Source organism: Henckelia pumila, chromosome 1 (genome assembly GCF_033568475.1).
Source record: "Henckelia pumila isolate YLH828 chromosome 1, ASM3356847v2, whole genome shotgun sequence".
Lineage (NCBI taxonomy): Eukaryota > Viridiplantae > Streptophyta > Magnoliopsida > Lamiales > Gesneriaceae > Henckelia > Henckelia pumila.
This window is the reverse complement of record NC_133120.1, coordinates 154,544,020-154,568,379: the sequence shown is the minus strand read 5'-3', so window position 1 is coordinate 154,568,379 and position 24,360 is coordinate 154,544,020. Positions and strand designations below refer to the sequence as shown.

At 34.5% G+C, this 24,360-nt stretch overlaps 2 protein-coding genes across 4 annotated transcripts; both read right to left on the bottom strand.

The window, feature by feature from the left end:
* Positions 1-11,667: 11,667 nt before the first annotated feature.
* Positions 11,668-14,721, bottom strand: LOC140874644 (pre-mRNA-splicing factor SLU7-like). Its single transcript, XM_073277999.1, has 7 exons — positions 14,581-14,721; positions 14,301-14,464; positions 14,100-14,212; positions 13,206-13,610; positions 12,888-13,023; positions 12,485-12,784; positions 11,668-12,026 (listed from the first exon to the last, which is right to left on the bottom strand). Exons 1-7 carry the CDS (start codon positions 14,594-14,596, stop codon positions 11,778-11,780), a joined length of 1,383 nt encoding a protein of 460 aa, XP_073134100.1. The 5' UTR covers positions 14,597-14,721; the 3' UTR covers positions 11,668-11,777.
* Positions 14,722-16,096: 1,375 nt separating this feature from the next.
* LOC140892127 (protein root UVB sensitive 2, chloroplastic) lies at positions 16,097-19,744 on the bottom strand. Of its 3 annotated transcripts, none has more exons than XM_073300883.1 (10): positions 19,626-19,744; positions 19,340-19,462; positions 18,875-18,963; positions 18,701-18,785; positions 18,515-18,574; positions 18,331-18,424; positions 18,161-18,258; positions 17,852-18,031; positions 16,817-16,939; positions 16,097-16,736 (listed from the first exon to the last, which is right to left on the bottom strand). In XM_073300883.1, the coding sequence occupies exons 1-10, from the start codon at positions 19,635-19,637 to the stop codon at positions 16,311-16,313; spliced, it is 1,290 nt and encodes a 429-aa protein (XP_073156984.1). In that variant the 5' UTR covers positions 19,638-19,744; the 3' UTR covers positions 16,097-16,310. The 3 variants fall into 3 exon arrangements, with proteins under 3 accessions (XP_073156984.1, XP_073156992.1, XP_073156999.1); XM_073300891.1 differs by having other exon boundaries at positions 19,613-19,742; XM_073300898.1 differs by lacking the exons at positions 18,701-18,785; positions 19,626-19,744 and having other exon boundaries at positions 18,515-18,555; positions 19,340-19,487.
* Between the last annotated feature and the right edge of the window lie 4,616 nt (positions 19,745-24,360).

Below are 24,360 nucleotides of genomic sequence, written 5' to 3'. Positions count from 1 at the left end.
TCGTATAGAAAGTATTGGAATTCAAATGGGAATAATCGATCTGATCACAACACTTGGCACACACAGCACAAAGCACAAAGGTCATCAGATAAATATGTTATTCCCAAAGGACAATATCATGGAAATCCTGTAAGGATAATCCAAGTATGGATTCCAAAGGGATTAATCCAGCGTGGACCCAAGTAGGAATGGGGACCAAAGTTATTTTACTTTCTTTTTGTAGGAAAACAAGGGCGAATTGATCAAACAAACAGTGTGGTATCTGGATAGTGGATGCTCAAGGCATATGACAGGAGACAGAAGAATGCTATCTGAATATATACCAGGATCAGGACCTAAGATTACTTTCGGAGATAACTCTAAAGGTACAACCATGGGTAAGGGTAAGCTTATCCATGGAAATATTCATATTAAAGATGTATTACTCGTAAAAAATTTGAAATACAATCTGATTAGTATTAGTCAATTGTGTGACTATGACTACTGCGTAGAGTTCCAAAAGCACACTTGCACTGTAAAAGATCAATCTGGACTAATCATTATGACAGGTGAAAGAAATGGAAACAATTATAAAGTCAATTGGTCGGATCAACCATTCACTTCAGTCTGTCTGGTAGCAGCAAAAGTGAACCAAAATTGGTTATGGCACAAGAGACTCAATCACTTGAACTTCAAAGCTTTAGCCAATCTGAGTAAAAATGAATTGGTTACAGGTCTGCCTAAAATCTAGTTTTCAAAAGATAAAATTTGTTCTGCCTACCAACTAGGTAAGCAGATCAGATCAACTTTTAAAAACAAAGGATGTAAGTCATCCTCCAAAAGCTTAGAACTATTGCACATGGATCTTTTTGGTCCTATACCAGTAACAAGCTTAGGGGGAATGAAGTACACCTTGGTTATTTTTTATGATTTCTCAAGATTCACTTGGGTGATATTTTTAAAATCCAAAGATCAAACTGCCACCCAATTGGTTAAACTCCTTTTAAGACTTCAAAATGAGAAATCTCAATCGATTAATAAAATTAGAAGTAACAGAGGAACCGAGTTTACAAATCAAACTCTGTCTACTTATCTTGAAAATCATGGAATCAAGCATGAGTATTCAGCAGCTAGAACGCCACAACAAAATGGTGTTGCAGAAAGGAGAAATAGAACTCTAAAGGAAGCTGCTAGAACAATGATTGCTGATTCAGGTATTTCACAAAAGTTTTGGGCAGAAGCTGTAAACACAGCTTGTTACACTCAGAACAGATCAATGATTAATAAGAAAGTTAGAAAAACACCTTATGAGATCTGGTATGGTAAAGTTCCAGTGATATCATACTTCAAGGTATTTGGTTGCAAATGTTTCATTCACAACAATGGTAAGACTCATCTGACTGCACTCGATGTCAGATCAGATGCTGGTTTGTTTCTTGGATATTCATCTGTTAGTAAAGCTTATAGGGTATATAATACTAAATCTCTAACAGTTGAATAATCTATACATGTTGTTTTTGATGAAACATCTGTCACTAATGAATCTTCAAGCCTAAATGATCTCAGTAACAGAATTGAGGATGCAAAGCTTGATTCAGATGATGAAGAAGAAATCCAGATCATACAAAATATTCAATGTGAACTAGATCTAGTTGAAGAACAGAGACCAGAAGAACCACCAGTTGAGAATGAGATTACTACAAACACAGATCATATTGCACATCACGATGATCAAGATCAACAAGGAAACACAGATCAACTTGGTCCAAATTACAGATGGTCCAAAACTCATCCACCAAACTTAGTAATAGGTAATCCATCTGCACCTTTGAGAACCAGAGGTCAGATGATTAATGAATTCATGCATGCTGCTTTTATTTCTCATATAGAACCTAAGAAAGTAGAAGAAGCTCTTCTTGACAGTAATTGGATAGAAGCCATGCAAGATGAATTGAATCAATTCGAAAGAAATTCTGTCTGGCATTTAGTTCCTAGACCTTTAGATAAATCTATAATAGGAACTAGATGGGTATTTAAAAATAAACTCAATGAAAGTGGTAATGTAGTAAGAAATAAGGCTCGATTAGTAGCATAGGGTTACAGACAAGAAGAGGGCATTGATTTTGACGAAACCTTTGCTCCTGTAGCTAGACTTGAAGCTATTCGAATTTTCCTTGCTTATGCTGATTTCAAGAATTTTAAGGTATTCCAGATGGATGTTAAAAGCGCATTTCTAAATGGTCTTCTCCAAGAAGAAGTGTTTGTAGAACAACCTCCAGGATTCAAAAGTCAAACTTATCCAGATCATGTATTCAATCTAGATAAAGCTCTTTATGGGTTAAAACAAGCTCCACGAGCTTGGTATGATACTCTTTCACTTTTTCTTAATGATCACGGTTTTACTATTGGCTCTGTAGATAAAACTCTTTTTAAGTTTGTCAAAGACGATCATACTTTATTAGTACAAATATATGTTGATGATATCATATTTGGGTCATCTAACCCCAAATTATGCAAAAAGTTTTCTAAGATGATGCAGGACAAATTCGAGATGAGTATGATGGGAGAATTAACATTCTTTCTGGGATTGCAAGTCAGACAGATGGAAAAGGGAATATTCATTAACCAGGTCAAATACACAAAAGAACTTCTAAAGAAGTTTGGAATGGAGAATTGCTCTGCTGCTAGTACTTCAATGAGTGCTTCAATCAAATTGGATAAAGATGAAGCTGGAACTTCGGTAGATCAAACTCTATTCAGAGGACTTATAGGTTCCTTACTCTATCTGACAACAAGCAGACCGGATATTATGTTCTCAGTCGGTCTGTGTGCAAGATTTCAATCTGATCCAAAGCAATCTCACTATATTGCCGCAAAAGAATCCTAAAATATCTCAAGGGAACTCAGAATGTTGGATTATGGTATCCAAAAGATTCTAGTTTTAATCTAATTGGTTACTCAGATGCAGATTATGCGGGTTGCAGAATTGATCGTAAAAGTACAAGTGGGACTTGTCAATTTCTTGGTGACAGGCTTATTTCTTGGTTCAGTAAAAAAACAAACATCTATTGCTACATCTACAGCAGAATCAGAATACTTAGCCGCTGGAAGTTGTTGTGAACAATTTCTCTGGATACAACAACAACTTAGAGATTATGGTGTTGATTCATCTGAATCACCAATTTTCTGTGATAATACAAGTGCAATTGCTATCACATACAATCCAGTTCTACATTCCAGAACGAAGCATATTGATATTCGTCATCATTTCATTCTAGATCATGTTCAAAAGAAAGATATTCGTCTGGAACATGTTTCAACCGATTTGCAAGTTGCCGATATTTTCACCAAACCATTACCCGACGCTAAGTTTTCTTATTTTCGAAATGTTCTTGGTTTAGTTGATATCGATTAAATAAATCACATGTTTAGGGGGAATATCTACTTAACACTTAATTTTTATATCTACTCGTTCCAGTACATTTAACAGATAAAGAACATAAAACTTATTATATTTCACTGATTTATCTCATAAGCTATACGAGCTAGATCTATTCTTCTACGCATCTCATGGCTCCAGTTGATCATCCAAGTACTTAGGGAGCCTTGACCATTGCAGACGTCGTCTTCAAAGAAAATGTTTTGCATTTCATCTCGCTCTGTGAGGAGAATGACAAGACGAACTCCAGAAGACTTCAAGACATCTCTAGCACGATGAGTACCTAGCATGATTTTACACCACTGCATCCTAGCACAATTTCGACGATGCATTGCCTGAGTCACCGGAGGAGGATTCGGATGAGGACAGCGAATGGAATCAAGGAAATTCCACATCCTCATTCCGCGCTCAAACACCCTTCTCCTGTATAAATCCTTCCGGATTTCATACCCTTGCTCAATAGATGGAACAACGGTGCTATTATTCTCACTTGCCATTTACTCTTACTGCTTTAAATTATGAGTTGCTAGTGTCTTGTAACTTTTCTTCTTATAGGGACAGAGAAATGGATGAAAAGGCTTCAGCCACTTCAGCTTCTTTAAACGTCCAATCAACTTCTACCTATTTATTACGGGAATTAAATTTGATCTGCCTAGATCATGATAATTCTTCTTGAGATTATCAAAACCTTTCTAATTCTCTTTGACTTTATTGCAAAAAGTTGATAAGTCGCAAGACTATTTCACAGACAACTTGTCCAATCACATTTATTTTATTTTATCTTCTGTGCTTTTTGCTTCGTAACCTTCAAAATATCATCATCATTTTTCATCCATTTTTTTTATTAGTTCAATTTTTTTTGGATCTTTCATCTGACTAAAGATGAAAAGTTTAGTTTAAACTTTTATCTAGATAAATCTTCATTTTATTCGATGTTGGTTAAGTTTTCTCTAGTATTTTTATTTATACTCACAAGTATCAATCGCACACACAAAACACAAAACTTATAAGATAAAACATAATATTTCTTTGCATAATTCAAAGGTAGTACATCATACTCTTCATACTAGCTTAATCCCCTAAATTTTCTCTCATTGGCCCCCAAACCCGCTTTCTCACAACAGCATCCAAACACCACCTGTTCAACCATTCCAACACAACCGGATCAAAACGCCTCCCTTTGAACTCACCTGCATTGATCAGATGAGTGAGGACCCTCACTTTTTTCCTGTACATCAGAAAGGAAACACCCTGATTCGAGAGGATCTCCTCAACGCTTATGGCACCCAGCAACTCCTTGTACTTGTCCTTGCGATCCTCAAGCTCGCAAACATCCTCATGCTTGCATGGAGGAAATGGCGCCTGATGATACATCCGGATCTCTTCCATTTTGAACCAGAGACCCATTACCCACTTCAGGATAAATTCCTGAAGTTCTTCCTTAAATTCCTCAAGAGACAGATTAGAACTCATTTTCCTTATTTGAGTTTATAGTTTGAGTATGAAACGGAATACTCGGAAGATACATCCGAGTGATTATTTATAAGGAATTTATTTACTTATTTATTTATTTATGTCGATATGCATTCCCAAGATAATATTAAAAAGTATTTTTTTACCGCGTGCTTGGCATACCACATCATCCGCACTTTTTGAATTTGAAAAGTCGCTTACGTCATCTGCCACGTGCTTAGCATCTTAAAAATTATCGGAAAAAATGCCTCTTCTACACTTCGCATTCTTCTGAGCCCTTATTTGCTCCTTCTTCGCAAAAACGAGATTACTCGCATTTATTTTTCGATTTTCAGGACAAAGATGACGCCCATTACCCAAAACGTTCTTCTCATCGATTTTCACACAATATTCGATCTGACAGATCAAGGATTGGTGGATATGTTCAGAACGATTGAAGCATCTGGGCTGCGGAAATTTCTCGAAGGCGGGAAATTTCTTTACAAGCAAGCCCTACCCAAATTCTTTCAGACGGCCAAAGTTGAAGACGACTCCATCTCTGCAAGTCTTGGTGGAGAATATGTCCGCATCACCTCTACCCTTTTCACTTTGCCATTTGATTTGCCGAGACAGGGTATAACTGATTTCTCATCAATCTCTGCTGAAACAAAGAAGCAGATGAAGAGCATGTACTCCTTGACAAACAAGCCAATTCGCATTCCGTGCAAGAAGAAGGAATTGAAGATGGAATTTAGGATTCTGCACGATATTGTGGCCAAATCTCTTCTGGCCAAAGCAGGTTCTTTCGATGCAATTACATCTGAGAAATTTGATGTTATGGTTGTTATATCTGCTGGTATTACCGTAAATTGGTCAGTTGTTCTGTTAAATATTCTATCTGCTATGATAACTACACCTACAGAACAATCTCAAGGATTTGCAGTTCAAATCGGAGATATTTTGAATGATCTGAATGTCCATCTGGGACCCTCGTCTGCACTTCATCTGCACAAGACTTTAAATGAAAGAGACATTAATGTATACAAAGCTAAACAGCTGATTATTTTCAAGCATGGTTCATCTCACTTGGATAAGATTGAAGACTTAACGCTCCAGGATGAATCTAAATCATTGGCCATCACATCAACAAAGGAAGCTACGCCTACAAGGAGAACAGTTCCTAGAAGGAAGACTATAGAAAAGAGAAAAATTTTAGCAATTTTATCTGAGTCCGAATCTTCTGAATCAGATCAAATTACTACTGCTGTCATCATTCCACCTCATCCGAAGAAAAGAAGAAGAATAGTCAGGATTCCTCGGATTCCAATGCCTATTCCATCTGCACCAGTTCCAGCTATTCCTCTCTCTATGGTAGAAGATATTGTTCCACCAGTGACTCAACTTAATGTATCCATGCTTCAGTTCGGATTCTTCAAACAGCCTGATGATGTACAAAATCTACTGTCAAATATTCAAAGGATTATTGATCTGACTGCTGAACACATTATCAAAAATGTGGATCTAAAAATGAAGTCGTTTGACAGATGGGTCTTTCATCGAACTGAGGATCATTTCATCAACATCAAGGAATTGAACACACTGGACAAAATTGCAGTCCTTGAAGATAAAATTCTTGAATGGGCTGAAACAAGAATGGTATCTAGAGCCTTGAACAGAAGAGAGTTTTTCAACTTAGGCTACGGGAAAGCACTCTTCGACACATCATTCAAACACAGAGAGCCAAGTTCAATCCAACCAGTCTGGATATTTTTGATAAGACCGCTGCATTTAACCAACTGGAGAATGATGCTAATCTGATGACAAAAAATGCTCAACTTATGAGACAAGAATTTCCATCAGAAGCACCAGTCAGAGTTCAACCTTCATCTTCAGCTCATCCGACTGAAACAGATGAACTATCTCTGATAGATGAACTCACTCTCTCTGCCGAACCAATCGATGCGAGCATTTTATCAGCTAAGGATACTTCTATTCCAGAAGAGTCATTAATCATTGATGTTGTTCCCACAGATCAGTCTGCTCAGGAATTTCAATACAAGGAACCACTGATTCCTCCGATCTTTGAAGATGTGTCAGCTAATCGATCTGTCAATACAGAACAGCCTGACTCTTCTGTTCCTCCTGACCTTTCAACCACTGAGAAAGAAATAGAAGTACCACTAGCTGCATCTACGGTTCTCAACACTCCATCAGTTGAAACTATTATCTCTGGTAAAGAACAAGTTGCAGATGAATTGCAAATGGATACCTCTGTTCCGAATGATTCCCATATTGAAGATATCATCATGGACTCTCCAGAACGAACAAAGACCTCTGCTATTGATCCGCACATAGCACTGGTACCATTTGTTCCAATGGAAGAACAAAGTTGTCTCTTATCTGACGAGTCTCTGATGATAGATCCTTCTGAGCAATTGGTAATGGATTTGCCTCCTATCTTTGAGATAGTTAAAACTGATCTTATTCATAGTATATTCAGGCCTATTACCATTATGTTCAAAGACAAGTTGGATCTTTCATCTACATCTCTCTCAGAGATTTGCATCACAGATCCAGAGAGAACATCCGAGATTATGAAGGACATTACCCTTACACCTCCTGTTGCTTCTGCTTCACTACTTCAAATTAGTGCTTCTACTTCTACTGACGCCACTGAAGCTCATCTCTCTCATCCGGTTGACATCAGACCAGATCAACACTTGGCTAATTCACTCACTCAACTCTCTAATATAGTCGGTGAACTGCAAGCTAATCAGCTGCAAACTTCTACTGAGCTGCGTGATTTCAAATCACATGTGCTGACAATGGTAAACAACATTAGTGAATCTGTTCTGCATGTCCGAAAGCAACACACTGCAGAATATATAAATATTCTTCGGAAGCTTGAAGGTATCGAAGCCTCCACTAAAGCTCACACCAAACAGATTCATGACACTTCTGGTACTCAGCTCACAGTTATTCTAGATCTTTTATCTGAGGGTGGTGCTGCCAAATAGGGGGAAAAGGCTAAAGGCAAGGGAAAGAAGTAAAATTTTCAGTTCAGAAGAAAAGCAGAGACAAGCAGATCTGAAGAATTAATTTTCGACATTTATTTTGTCTAAAATTATTATTTGATCTATGACAGAAAATTTTAGAAAAGATTTTCGATCTATCATCTTCATCATATTTTTGATCCGAATATTAACTTGGTTTTGACATCACCAAAAAGGGGGAAATTGCTGGAGATCAAACTCTAGAATTTCGGTGATTACAAAGTCAAAACAAAACCAAGTAAATAAATTAATCGGACTCATCAGATATTAAAGACTAAAGATTTCTACGAAAGTTGCCAGATCAAAGTATCGTGATTAAACCAAGATACAGATCAAGCTCCACATATCTTATTACACCGGATCGATTGACACAAGACCAAATGGTCAACAACCAGATCGAAGCTTCATCAGTAATCTATCCGTTGCTGTAATTGAAGAAAACGACAAAATCATTTAATGAGAATTTGAACGTTGATCGGCCTTCGCTTTAAGTCAAGATTTGTGAGCTATTTATGAGATATGCTGGCAGCCCAATATCAAAAATTGTTGGCGGCTCACTGTCTACTTTTGAAAACTATAAATACTCAAGCATTTCGAAGATTCAAGACAGGGAGACCAAGAGTGAAAATTATAAAGCAATCAAATTCAAAGTCGAAAAAGCCTTCACTCAATATACCAACTCAGATACTTATTTCATCAGATCAAAGTCTCGATATTCTGAGTTAGAACACAACACAGATCGATCAAGCTCAAAGATACACTTCAAATCGATCCAGATCAAAGCTACAGTTTCCCAGTTCCAACCATCGAAGCATACTCTGTTGCTTCATCTTGTAAACTCTAAGTAGAAAAATTGTTCTACTTCAAGTTAGAGTATTGCTAGGAGTTCCTATCAAAGGATTGATTGGATTGAATTTGTACAAAGGAATTGTATAAGTCAAAGTCTTCTAGTAGAATCCTTCTGGAAACAGAAGAAGGGGTGACGTAGGAGAATTCATCTCCGAACATCCAGAAACAACTCTATCTCTTTACTGCAATTATTTCATTTCATTTGCATTAGTACTATTAGGCATTCAATCTGTGAGGAAGATTATTTCCGCCTGACTTGCTCAGATCTTTCGAACAGATAAAAAGTTTTAAGCAAACGAAACTTCTGTCTGACTCTTACAAATCAGATCGAAGTACTCGCAAAATTTTATATTGTGTATTCACCACCCTCTACACATATTTCGATCCTAACATATACTTTTCTGTTTATATATATATATATATATATATATATATATATATATAGATATAGATATAGATATAATATTTAATCATCTTAGCGCGAGGATAACAATTTTTTTTTCAAAATTGTCCTTTACACTATATAAATAAAGAAATTTGATATTTTTATATATTTTCATATTTTTTTCAACTAACCATTATAGATAGGATAAAATGATAAATAAATTTTAAATTTAAATTTTTATTATTTAAAAATGAAAAAAACAATTAATAATTATTGAAAAAATAATATTTATATGTAAAATATAATACCGATGTTTTAAGAGTAACACTCTTTCAAGACGGTCTCATCCGTGAGACGGGTCAATATTACTCATATTTATAATAATAAGTAATTTTTTGGCATAAAATGTAATATTTTTTAATGGATAACCCATATAAGAGACTCGTCTCAAAAAAATGACCCTTGAGACCGTCTCAAAAAAATGACCCTTGAGACCGTCTCATATAAGAGATTCGTCTCAAAAAAATGACCCTTGAGATCGTCTCATATAAGTTTTTATCGTGTTTTAAAAGGCGGAGCCTAGGACCACTTAGGCACTGGGCGGTTGGTCACCGCCCAAATTTTTAGATAGTTGAAGTTTCTGAGAGTTATTGCCTTAATTAGTCGTCTAGACCGCCTAATCGCCGCCTAAACACCTCAAAATCCGTCTAGATTAACATATAATATTTTATGTCAGGATCGAAAAGCTACTGCTGCTGGGGTAGAACGAGTAGTGAGCTGCTACTATTCTAGAACGTGTTGCATGAAGCAGTAGCTAACTGCAACTAGTGAGCTCAGTAGTATTAGCCGTTGAACTCTCTTTTCTCTTAGATCTCCGAGAATCAACCAACAAATATATGGTTGTGCGGAAAAAGATCAACTGGGAGATTGAACTTGCATCAGCTGGCTCTACTGGTTGTGTGTGAATGTTCAACAGAAAGTAATCAACACAACAATATGTTTTTGGATGTTCGGAGGCACAACTGCTCCTATGTCACCCCTTCTTCTGTTTCCAAAAGGTATCACTAGAAGACTTTGACACAACGGCCTACCTCAACCAGTACTTACCCCACTGCCTACTATCGAGACTCTTAGTTACTCTATTGGTTTCAGCCCTTTGTTGAAATCAGGTTACAGAGGTTTGCAGTACCTCAAATGTTACAAATACAATATTTGTACAATTCAACACTTAAGCACAATATGATCCTAAAAGATCTGATAGACTTGATGTGTGTGTTGGTGTTCTTTGGGTTCTGTATGATCTTCTATGTAAGCGTTTGAACTCTTCTTATGTGGATATGAACAACTGAAAGTGTTCAGTAGTTCTTTGATAAGTTGTAAGTGATTGTGAGTTCTTGGGAGCCGGATGGTTCTTCTGTTGGTTGTGGTCTCTATTTATAAGTGCAAGATAACTGACATCTTTGATTCAAATTCATCCGTTGGTAACTAGCTGTTTTCTTATCTTTTAGTTCACTGTAAGAAGGTACACTTTGGCTACATAGATCTGAGTCTAATCAGTGTACTAAAGACCTTTGCTAATAGCACACATATAAAACTATATTTTAGATACAAACTTAATTTATGTGCAAATATCGTGTGCATATATTTACTAGTATATATAAAGAATTTGTTTTTCATACAAAAGACGACACAATCTTTTTTGGCCAAAATTATTTTTATTTGATATAGATATTACACTTTGTTTTTTGTTTTGTTTTGTTTTGTTTTGTTTTGTTTTTTTGTTTTTGCAGTTTAGTCATTTGATTATTGTTACAACAATGATATCACTCTTATTTGAACATTAATCAAATTAACAATAAAATATTAAACAAACATGTAACGCTTGCACTGACACACTATTTGTCATAAAAAATGACTGACAAATGACATGATGTGGTAATAGTTTAATAAAGTTTCTCAAAATATTCGAAATTGATTATGAGAAAATATTTGCATTTTGTTATAGACACACTGATTGATCCTGATATATAGAAAAATCATCGAAGGATTTGATACTCAAAGTATCTTTTCGGCAAATTGAAGGTGAAGAAAAAATATTTCATAATCAAGAACTATATCTAAAGACGAACTCATCACATGCATTTCAAATCGATACACAAGATTGGAACAAAAAGAGTTAATAATTTCAATTAATGTTTGCAAGAGGAAAACAATAAAAGTTATACTATTTTTTCCTTGTCTATGTTTTTTCACACGTGATTTTTTATAATAAATTTTTAATAATAAATTTTTAACGAGACAATTAACAAGATACGTTGTACTCGTTTTACCTCATTATGATTGTCCCACAAGGTTTTTCCTACTAAGGTTTTATTGAGGTGGATGAGGAAATCAAACCAGAGTTTAGAGTTTATTTGTTAATTAGCCGAAAACTTATGAATAGACGTGATAACTACACAAGGCAAGTGACTTAAGGTAATGGTTGGTTAGTGTCATAGAACGAAAGTGATTTCTACTTCTTCGAATAAGAAAAAAATGTGTTCTTGCTTCCCACAATATTGGAAGCAATCATTCAAAGTAAACAAAAGAAATATTGGCCTGTACAACTCAATTTTGTTTTCTAGTTTATGTAAACATGGTACAAAACCCTAACTTCAGAAGCCTCTTTGCGAGCCATATTAGCTTTCATAAGATCTGCAGCAGCTTCAACGGCTTCAATACCAGCAGCACCAGTACAATAGCTATTTCTAACCGTCTGCTGGCAACATGTATAACCCCATTGGAGATCCTTCCACCAAGAACCCCAAACGCTGGTATGGTTGTTGATGTAAGTATCCTCCTCATACTTGCTCTTTGGAAGAGATGCCTCCTACAAATATCAGGCACAGAAAGGTTAGACTCCAGTGGAATGGATTCCACCCTCACATAGCAGTTGTTCGATCATACACCGGGATAATCAATAGAGGTTTCATATCAATCTTAGTACTGTTGATCAAAATACAAATGAAAATTGTAAACAAAAACATTTAAGGCTGGTGTCAAATTTGCGCAGGACCAGAGCAAAACAGGAGATTAGGATAAAAACACAAAGCACACCAACCGCCATCACAGAATACAAGCACAGAAATACCATAGAAACTTAAAAGGACCAACAAAGCATTTGGAAAACAGAAGGAAAGCAAACATGCAAGCACAAAATGAAATATCTTGTGGCCCATGAGATATTATTTCATCAACTCTGAAACTATACATGCCAGTATACAGGAAAATGAAAAAGAGCACATAAACCTGGTGAAAGAATACCAAAGAAATATTATGTAACCATACCTCGCCTTTACTAATTCTACCAGCTCGATCATATTCAACCTCTCTTTCACTTTGACCAAGTAAAAGCTCCTGTGGGAGCTTGTCTTCTGTAGCAGCATCGCCATACTTCTCCATGATAGTGTCTTTATTTTGAATTTTCAACTTCTCCTTATTAATCTTGAAATTTTTATAAAGCAGTTCGGCTTGTGATGGAGCTGCTTGCAAATGGACATCATGACCCTTGTCAAATGCTTCCCAAACATGAATATTGAGCTTCTTAAACTCCAAAGTTTGGCCGCTGACTCTATGATGATTATCTCCCTAAATTATATTGGCAAGCCCAATTAGTCATCTTGTTAACACAAATACCAAAGAAGAAAAAAAGACAAAGCAATTTCCCTATTTGAACAGCTTCTATACTTACCACATAAAACTTTTCATTAGGATCATTATCTGGAAGAGGATCCTCACGCATAGAACGAGTTTTCGGGTCATAATGCGCAGAGTTAAAGTCAAGATTGAGAAGATATTTTGCAGTATCCTCACGAATGCGTAGGTTCCTGGTAGAAAACAAACGTGTTAATAGATGGACAATCACAATAGACCAACAAAAGAATTTCAAAGATGTGTTTCACAGAATTCCAAATTAGAGGCTATAGTGAGGATTCCAGAAGGACTTTGTTAATTTCACATTATGCCAAAACTTTAAATTTAAATAAAAAAGATAGAGATAATAGCAAACCTAACAGTTCCTGTGCTTCCTCCACCAGTAGTACGCACACGCTTTTCAACCTTCGCAAAATCCATTTGCCTGCTCTCGTCTACTTTGGCCTCATCAACTTTCAGATCATCTTCATTGTCACTATCACCATCTTCGTTATGTTGATTATTATTTTTCTCCTCCAACTTTTTAAGCTGTTGGTCCTTCAAATACTCGTGCCTTGCTTCATCCCTAGCTTCATACCTCTGAACCACATGTGCAAAAGAAGCTGGATCATAACCATTCCACCGGTCTCGTTTTCCGTCATAGTCAAGCTCAAAGGTCTCTATTTTCTCATCGGGGGCTATATTTTTGCCAGTCCACTTCGCTCTGATTTTGCGGGGCCTTTCCACACAAGACTTCTTATCATGAGTCATAGCGCCACAGCTGTAGGAAGCATATAATTAGTAGACTGATGGAACCATTAGAGACATGGATTAGAACAAAATGATGCTTAAATATGAGGAATCATGAGAACAAAAACTAGACACAAAAGCATAATTGTAACACGGTAGATATCATTGGGTTTCATATTATAGATATGATATGATCAATCTGTCGCATCCCACTAATATCATAAAAAAAACCTACTCTTAATTTAATTTTACAAACGAGATCTTCTCTGGATCAAAATTTTATGAAATACTATATTGGAATAAATAAAATTTTCTATGAAAGTTTAAAAAAAAAAAAACTAATTAATAATTAAGAGAAAGAAAAAGAAATAATTAAATAGAAATCAGCAGCTAATATATCTTGGATGAGAAGCATGATAACATGGAAACAAGAACAGATTGGGAAGCAACCACTCATACACGAACACACAGACACGTTCAAACAATACATACATATACATAAAAAGATATAGTGATGTACTTTTCGCAAGCGCCCTTCCTGAACTTGTCAGCTTGAAAAGTCTTAGCACCTCTATCATACCAAGCGTTGGTATAATTGGGATCCGATTTCCACTTCCGTTGATGTTTCAAACTCTAAAAAGAAAACAAAGCGAAGAACATGAATCAGGCTAATAGATGCAAAGTACAAAACTCGAGCAAGGAAATAAAACCCGCAACGTACCGGTCTCTCCGCATTCAAATACCAAGGAGCCGAAGACATATACTGCGGAATATGGGGGTTGATTTCCTTCCCATCTTCATCTACCTCGGCAGGTGCAAGCCCTGCTTTACGCGCCTCTTCTAACTCAAATTTTTTTCTGTGATCTTCTCTCGACTTAAACGAGACTGCAATTCGAAATTGGATTAAAAAAATTACATCAGAAATCAGACAAAAACATCTAATCATTCAGTCGAAATCAAAGATCGGGTAAAATCGATTGAATTAGAGGAGAATAAATTACCTGATGCTGTAGCCATGGCGTTGTTGTCTAACAATCGATCGAATTGAAGCCAAATATGTATGAACGTTAAAAAGAGGGAATCGAAAGTGACTACGAAGCTGTGATTCCTCTGTTCTGCTTTTCCTAAACACAAAGGCAACAATTTAGGCGCTAATGATTATTATATCCTCTTGCAAATTTTATACTTTTTTTTTTTGAAAGGTGCAAATTTTATACTTATTTCTGGAGTCCTCCAACTTTTTTTTATTCTCAAATCGACCTATATAGTCGCCGAAGAATCCAACATTATCCATAACTTTAAATTTCCGATTTTATTTATACTATTGAATTTGACATAAACTAGATTGTTAAAAAAATTCATTTATTCTTCAATATATTTATAATAATAATAATAATAATAATAATAATAATAATAATAATAATTAAAATTGGAACACATCCAATATATGTTTCTAAACAAAATAATTTGAATTCGATTTTAATTATTAATGCAATTCAAATTTTATAGTTTTGTACAAAAAAATCAATAATGCTATAACCTTTTAAAATTAATAATATTATATCTGAGTAGCCCCAATGACTTATTTACCAAGTCCCCAACCCGATGACAAAAGTTTTTGCAACATTCCTTTTCTACATACAATTTTCTGGGTTTGGATCCCAACCGCACAGCAGGGGGTGCTGTGGGGAAACGGCATCGTTTCCCCCACAGCCCCTTTTCTTTTCTTTTTTCTTTTTTTTTTTCTTTTTTTGCTTTTTTTATTATATTTAAGTTTTTATATTTTTTAAAAAACATATTTGGTTTTTTGGTTTTTTTTCTCTTTATTTTGGCCTTTTTAAATCATACATTTTAATTTTTTTAAAAAAAACATTTATTTTTTATCTTATTATTTTCTTGGATCATTTTTTCATCTTATAATTTTAAAATTCGGTTTTAGTTCTAGAAAATTTCGATTAATTTAGCTTGATTTTTGGTTTTCATAAAAAAATCGGTTCATCTAATTAACAAAATTATAAATAATAATATTTGATTTTTTTTAATTAAACTTTAAATGTAGTTTATGATATTTTTTAAATATTTAAATAGTTAAAATTATACTTAATTTTTCTTATTTTTAATTTATCGAGCATAATGTATTTTATTTTGATAAAATCTCATATCAAAATATTAATTTTATAATTTTCACTTTTACAAATAAGTTAAATTGGGTTTTTTTTAGAATTTACTTATAATTTATGATATTTTTAAATGTATATATATTTAATATTATAATTAATTTTTTTCTTTTTTTTTACAAAAATAATGTGTTAAAATAATACAAAAAATGACAAAAAAAATGATATATTTTTTTAAAAAATTAAAAATTATAAATAAATTAAAAAAAGTCAGAAGAGAGGAACAGAAAACACAAAAAAAAATTCTTCAAAATTTAAACACAAAAAATTTAGCAAAAAAAAAAAAAAAAACTGATAATAAAGAGGAAAGACCCAAAAATATAAATAATAATAAAAACTTAAAATAATAAAAAAAGCAAAAAACAGAAAAAAAAAAAGAAAAAAGAAAGGGGCCCCAACAGCACCCCCTGCTGTGGGCAACCCCACAGCAGGGGATCCAACCCCAATTTTCTAACATTTCATTGACCGGAAACGCAAAATCACTTTAAATAAACACACAGAATAAAAAGCAAAGAAATTGCAAGACAAATCTGAATGTGGTTTGAGAGATTACGTTACAATGTAAAACGACATCTAGCCCCATCAAGAAACCGATCTGTGTGCCACCCCTTAGCCCCAACTTCCAATAGAAACGATGGGAACACGCTATCCATCCGATCAAAAGCCTCTTCCAACACATGCTCGCTCGCCATGTGCAAAGAATTTTCGATATCTGCAGCATATGCAGCGACTAACCATCCTCTCAGAGCGTCTGCACCAGTGGCGCTGCGCTCCAATATCAAGTCTGTCCATTTCGCTCCACAGCTAAGTATAAATCTTTCGTCCGGGAATCTTTCTTTGACTTTGTGTAGCTCGGAAGGCTTGACGACCTCGTGTATAGCTCTTCCGATCTTAACATTGCCAGCTTCCTCTATTAGTCGTCCAGGGAACAAGAGATCTTCTCTATACCTTAAATCAGCCGGACTAGAAATTCTACCCGTCTGGTTTAAAAATATCAAAAGCTTGAGTTGTAGAAGAAACAGATTTGGTTAATAATTCAAAAGATTGTTTGGTGCTAAACCTTTAAAAAGTCGGCAACAATCATAGCGGTTCTCTGTGGATTGAGCGTATTGACTGGAGTTGCTCGCATCTCTTCGGTGACACAATAAACGTGTACCAAAGATAGCAGCGGTCCGACTATCAACTGCAAGATGCTCGGAATCATTAAAAACCATCTTATCACATCATTTGAAAGTGGCATAGCACAAATGATACCACTCACCCACACAATCGTATGAATTTACTGAAAGTAGAGAACATAGAGAATTTTCATGCAAGTTCTTGAGAGAGTTTCGAAAATGCAGTAATGTCATAACAAGCTTATAAAAGAAGCCATTTTGTAGCTATATTGATTGTGAGCCCCAATGGATCTGTACAACAACACCACGATAAATTCTTCTTTCCTTTACTCTTCGCAGAAGAAAATAGGAATCACAACCCACAAACATAAGAGAATCTATTTCAAGTGACCAGTAACTTGTCGAGGACCATTATCTGATAATCATCATGGCAAACTTTAATTTTTCGAGCCCCTGTATTTTCTTTAGAACCTTTACTTTAATGATTATCATGTCATCATGTGTATTAAGTTTCAATGTAAGCCAACATGTTTCTAATTATATCTAATATAATCCATTCAGTGTTGCGACATCACTAAGAGCAAACATTGGAGCAGCATCTTAGTGCATTCATTCCTGCATCATATGCATAACTCCAACTACATATATTATACAAGAGCACATCAAAGAGTAACTATCAGAATTGAACGAAAAAATGTAAAATCTTATCATTACTATTGCTTCTTTTAAAAGATGTGAATAGAGTATCGGTAATCTCTAGAAGTCACTGGAGCCCATATCACCGCTCTGCCAAGCCATCCAACCATAAAAAATGTGAATCTATAACTTTCCAATCATTTTTTCGGTAAATATAAACTAGGAAAAATATCGTCAAAGCAATTTGGTTGATTCGCTGTTCATAAACATATTATATAAATTTAGAATGGTTGGATCTCAATCAGAGATGGCAACTGTATTGTGGGCAACAAGGAAAGTACCTTTCCCTTCATAGATGAGCAAATTGTGGATGCTAACTGAATTCCCACTCCTATTCCAAAAACATTGCACAGAGTCGAAATGGCTTCACCTTTAGCAAAAAGATCGCTGAGATTTCCCTCTTTCGCAAACGACGAATAAATAGGCAGTCTAGTTGCTCTTGCAGCAACAACTGCCATTCCCTGATGAAATGAGAATAACGTTCCTAGTGACTTCAATAATCGCAAATAAATCTAAAAGGCACGAGAACACTTCATTCTTTGTGTCACTTAAAAAACAAAATACACGTGTGTAGCAAATATCTGACTCACCTTAGCGAAATTACCTAGTCCAGCCATTTCAAGAAATAACTGTGGGCATAAAGGGGAAAGAACTTCCAGACCAGCACCCACATCATACAGAACATCAGCTACAAGTAGGAAATTTCTATCAATCATCCCATAGACAGCTAGAGAACTTAAACAAGATTTTCAGAACAAACCCAAAATTCTCCAGCTTTTCGGCTCCGAGTCCATTCTTGCACCCAAATTGCTACATATAAGCTTCCCAACATGCTGCATTCCATCTTTTAATATCTGCACTTGATCAAAACAGTATAACAAAGCCCGAATTGAAAAAACAATCTTAAGCAACCTCACCAATTGTCCAACAAATAAATTTCTTACCCAACTGACAGCAGTAGCTTGTGCTGGAGTAGGTCTCAAGCCTGCAGCAAATAGCAGTGACTGAAAGGGATTAAGACGTTAAAAAGTCTCTACCATAGCAACGGCATGTGAATTATTAAAAAAATTGAACAGTATTCGACATGACATGTCATGCAAAATAATCACACAATACTATCAGAAGAAGACCTGAGTTGATAACACAGATAATGCCGCACTGGTGAAGTGTTGCAAGGCTCGAAATTGTGTGTATCTAAGATATCCTTCGTTCACACTGTAGATGTAGGATGCCCCAACTCAAACAATAAATCATGACTTGTGCTTTAGACCCGAATCAAGCAGGATACACACAATGCAAGTTACCTATAAGGATATCCTGAAGGAAAAAACTTATTGAGGAATGACTCAACCACTCTGCGGGAAGCAGGTCTTGCATCATCAACTATCTTCATCTGTGTACATTCACCAAAAACCACTTTCAGGGATATGTATGATTTCATTCAAACAAAATACCCGAAAAGTATTCCGGACAAATATCTAGAAGATTTATGCCTAATTGTTTCAAGAAAAGAAATTTTGCCTCCAATTTAAAAAAAAAAGTCACTCTCTTTCGCTTCTATGAAGTTATAAAGAAAAGGTCCGAAAACACTCGTAGAGTAACAGCATCCACACAATACACAAAAAGAAGAATAACAAAAACCGTGATTACTCAGTTAGAACTAGCTCAAGGACATTCAAAATCGAAAAATCGAAGGAAAATAAAACTGGGTTCAGCATTTCTTCATGATATGCACCACCAAGAACAAACGAACTGAAAAATTTGCTCACCGACAATCGACCATCGGCTTCGAACTCAAAGCGGCGAGACACAGAATCCGAAGTTTCAATCCAGTACACGGGTATCGGCCGCGTGGACTCTATCGGATCCTTCTTAAACATTTTCAAAATTTCCTGTAACAAATACACACAAAAAATGACTTCAAGAAACCGAAACCATGGTCAGAGAGAAAGAAGATACTAGAGAAAAAGTAAAAAAGATTGATTTTTTTTTTAAAATTTATTTGTTTATTAAGTAAGGAAAATAATAAAGAACGAGTTTACTTTAGAAAGAGACCGAAAACATCATGGGTAACCACAGCGGGAATTGAAGGGGTCGAAGCCGCAGCCACCGCCGCCAAAGTCGGAATTTCTTTGGTAGGCCGAGAGGGAATCGTACGGCGTGCTACATTTGTAAATGTATCGCCAAACATGATATATTTTCGTATTTTTATTATTTATTTACTATAGTTAAAGCTTTATTTATTTATTCGATATCATTTACATTTTGATTATTATTTGTATTCCATAAACCTATATCATATCAATAATTTATATTTAGCAAAAACTTTTGTAAGACCGTCTCACAAAAAACCTACTTTGATTAATATTTATATTGGATTTTTTTTTTGTAGTGTTGTGTGATTATATATACAGTTGAAATATTTCTCTAAAGATGATAGTTTTTATTATTTCAAATAAAGTTTTTTATATTATTTTATTATGAGTAATAGAATAATTTAAAATTTTTAACATATAGGTAAAAATAGGATTGCAAATTTTGAAAGAAGAGCGATTTTTAGGAGTAAAAAAAAATCAACAATAAAGTTATACATGATGGATTGTAATTTTAAATAAGATTTCACCGAATCAAATAGAAGTTAGATTGTCGTTAGATCGGGGAAGTCAGGAGAACAAAAACACTTTTTTTAGGGAAATTTTTTTTAAAAAAAAAAAAATTGTAGTGTTTGGTTATAAATAAAAAATCTTTTTTCAGAATCTAGAATTTCTAATTAAGTGAAATCAAATTAAAAAAAATTTGTAGTGTTTGGTTATAAATAAAAAATCTTTTTTCAGAATCTAGAATTTCTAATTAAGTGAAATCAAATCTTTAGATAATTTTCTCATATATATATATATATAAATATATATATATATCTTTTGTGTGTGTTTGCTTGTTAGTATCTTTAATTTATTTAAGTTTAAAATAATCACATTCTTAATTTTCTAGATAAAATCTGATATATTTTAATTACAAGCATGAATATAATTTTCAATACATATTTCTCGTACGAACAACGATAGTTTACTTATCATATATTAAAACTTGACATTGTACACTTGAGAGTATGGGTGGGAAAAAATACCGAATTTTTGGTATACCGAAGTTACTGTACCGAAAAAATACCGAATTGTTGGTATGCCGAAAATTTCGGTACGGTAATGGTATGAAATTTGAAATTTTTGATATAAAACGGTATATACCAATACCGTACCGAAATTTCGGTATGATCGATATGCTATATATATGTACCGAGAGTTTCGGTATGATATCGATATAACATTTTTGTATACCATAATTTTCGATACGGTACGGTATACCATCCCTACATGTTTTTTTAAATAAAAAAACCGCCTTTTGTGGCGGGGGGTTGGCGGACCCCTACCCAATATACCACCCCTACTTACGAGCATAAAACACGCAACAAAAGGGATAACTGGATAACTAATATTACAATTCATTATCGTACTGCGGCAAGGGGTTAAATGCCCTATAAATGAAATGAATCCATTACTTGGAGCATCCGGATTGGTTCTCATTATAACATCCACCACATCATCAAAAAACATGAGGTCCACTGCCACATACTTATATATATATATTTTTTTGAGGAGATACTCATTATATTAACATCTCTCTTTCACCCACATTCATTTTAAGAGTAAATACTCACTATTTATGGGTCTCACTGTACACTCAATCATCTTTATTTTTTTCATATTAAATAAATACATTTTAAATTTTATTCACAATCTTTAAATGATTATTATTTTTTTAAAAAAATCATTTTTAAAAAATATCTTATTTTTCAAAAAAAAGTAATATTAATATTTTTAATATATTTATTATTTTTTTTCTAATTTATGTCATGTCATTAATAGTAAAAGCAAGTTTTATGATATCGGGGAAAAATTGGGCTAAAAAAGTTATTTTTTTCACACCTGAAGTTTTCAAAATAGCTTTTTGAAAGAAAGACCACAGCAGAAGAAGTATAGATACAAATGTAGGGCTGATCAAAATTTTTCAATAACCATCCAAACCGACCGCACAGCACCACATCGCACCGCTTTTTTCATTTTTTTTTTTATAAATAACCACAGTTTTTTTTTAAAAAAAATATGAAACCGCACCGCCTCCACGGTGCAGTTATATATATATATATTTTTTACCAAAAACCTCCCGCACCGCACTGTCTTGCTTATATAGTTGCTTTAAATAATGTTATTAATGACACCTTAATATATAGTATATTCTTTATTTCTAATTGCACTCCGTCACTTTCTCTCGCAACATTCTTTCAATATTTTCTCTTTTTTATTTCTTATCACAACAAATATTTTATAATCATGACTAAAAATGAAACATAAAGGATCTTATTTATCTATTTTAATATTATTTTGATGCTTTATTTTTTATGTTATGTATTTTATCTAATATGCTTTGTATTATTTGTGGTTATATTATCTTTAAATATGTTATTTATTATTATTTTTATATTATTGTTTTAAATAATTTGAGAACTTTTTTTCATTCTACTTATCATTAAAAAAAATCGCAAACCGACCGCAACCGCTTAAAACCGCTCAAAACCGCAAAACCAATTTTATATGCAAAATCGTAATTAAAAAAAATAAAATATAACCGAACCACAAAGATCAATTCGGTTTAATTTTAAAAAACCGTAAAACAACACCGTGATCACCCCTAGATACAAGTCTAAATACTTCTTCTGTTGTGGTCTTTCCCCTTAAAGAGAAATTGAAGTAATCAAACTAAAAGAGGATTTGGCATAAGACGTGGGCGCGCCTTATGACAATTGACCAGCTAAACTTACACACTTGGGAGCTCGAGATTTATTTAAATATAAATATTATAAACTTGAAATGAAACAATACAACTTAGAAAAAAACCACACTTTCATGAAATTATAAATAACATATAATATAAACGTTTCGAAATATATGAAACAGTAATTCACAGATTGTTGTTGTATTGTCCCCAGATATGCTCAACTAGGTCGGCGCAAAGTTGGTGATGCACTTGAGTGTCACGTAGTTCAGAATTTGTCCGAAGATTATCCTGAAATCCTCGTTTTGAGCCATGATAGTTAGTGCGGGTTCGTCACCTTCATCGTGACCTCCCTCATCCTCAATAATCATATTATGCAAAATATTACATGCTAACATGATTTGTTTTTAACTTTTTCCTATACCAATAACGAGTTGGACCTCCGAAAATTGCCCATCGATATTGGAGCACCCCAAATGTCTGTTCGACATCTTTTCTTGCAGACTATTGTCTTTCCTTAAAAAAATTCCTCTTGGGATCCTCCGGTAAGGAAAAGCCTTAACGAAAGTAGCCCATTCTGGATATATTTCATCTGATAGATAATAACCCTTCGTATACTCAGTGCCGTTCACCGTGAAATTAATCTCCGACTCATTTCCTTCAAAGAAGTTGTTGAATATGGGAGATTCATATAACACGTTAATTGAAAGAGTAGGTGCCCTACTAGCCAACTTGTGGTTAAGGGTCTTTATGACTCTATTTGTAAACAATCTTTGTTTAATATAATTTACACTCTTCATTGGCATTTACTTTATCTTTTATCATATTGTTATGTTGTGACGTACTATACGATGTTTAGATAAAAACCTTGAATATACTAAAGTGCATGTAAGATGTGATATTGTATATGGATGACTATCATGAAACACATCTTGTAAATCACTGTATATTCTAAACCAGTTCCTAGTCAATTGAGCCGTCCGCAATAAGGATAAGGATCGCTCAAGATTGAGACTGGCATTTGCGATGCCGAGTACCATGCTTCATTGGTATGGAACATAGAGATGTTCGAAGCATGCAAATGGATATTCATTGGATGGATGATCGAACTACCCTATTCGGACTTTTCAAGTGGTTTTCACTAATTGAGTGGATAAGTCCGTGGTTTTGGTTGTACACCATTAGTCCTTACTACTTGAAACATCATGGAGACTCTATATGCTAGTATTGTACTTTGACTCGTTTACCAACTCCATGAGGGTCATCAGGTGTCGAGATTGGGTACAGTTATGACACATATAGGAGTCAATGTTTTGTTGTCAAGGATTCACCACACGCTTACGAGTGTGGATGTCCTATGCGATCTGAGGAGATATTAGTGTGACAAATCTCTGGCCAGAGTACATGATGTGTTTAGGTTACTTGGTTTCCTAGTTTCACATGCGATGTCACTATTTAATCTTCAAGATATATTGCATAGTTATCGAATCTCAAACGACTCTCAATATACCAATGGTTGTTGATTCGATCGGGATATATGGTTGAAGTGACCGTACTGTACGCTAACCAAAACCCACTGGTTCTTGCAGGCATTATCAGTGATACCTAGGAAATCATGGGGCGATGTTGCTAGGCGCTCTTACCATGATTCGATTGGCAAGTCGGAAATTGTTGTTTCGAGTCACAAAGGAGTTGTGGGCCCATGGCTAGTTGTATCCCTGAACCATTGAGGGTCACACAAGTAATAAATTTCTAATCCCCGTTGAGATAATTAAATTTAATGAGTTAAATTTAGCAAATGAGAAGTAGGACTTCTTATTGATGAGTAGAGGGAGTGAGATTTCTTAAAATGACATAGGGATGCCATTTTTGGAAACCACTGAATTCGGATTCAGAAAATTTATCTTGACTTTAAAATATGCAGAAAAGGTTTTTGTACACATTGGTAAAATTGGTTTATCAA

Bases quoted from the DNA above. Each gene is read 5' to 3' on its own strand.
- LOC140874644 (XM_073277999.1), bottom strand. The intron at 14,213-14,300 runs GTACGTTGCGGG...TTTTCTTTTTAG, and splicing joins ATTTGAATGCGGAGAGACCG to AGTTTGAAACATCAACGGAA. The intron at 12,785-12,887 runs GTAAGTATAGAA...AATATAATTTAG, and splicing joins CTAATGAAAAGTTTTATGTG to GGAGATAATCATCATAGAGT.
- LOC140892127 (XM_073300883.1), bottom strand. The intron at 18,032-18,160 runs GTGAGTCAGATA...TCATTTCATCAG, and splicing joins GACTAGGTAATTTCGCTAAG to GGAATGGCAGTTGTTGCTGC. The intron at 16,940-17,851 runs GTACTTTCCTTG...AGCATCTTGCAG, and splicing joins GCTCATCTATGAAGGGAAAG to TTGATAGTCGGACCGCTGCT.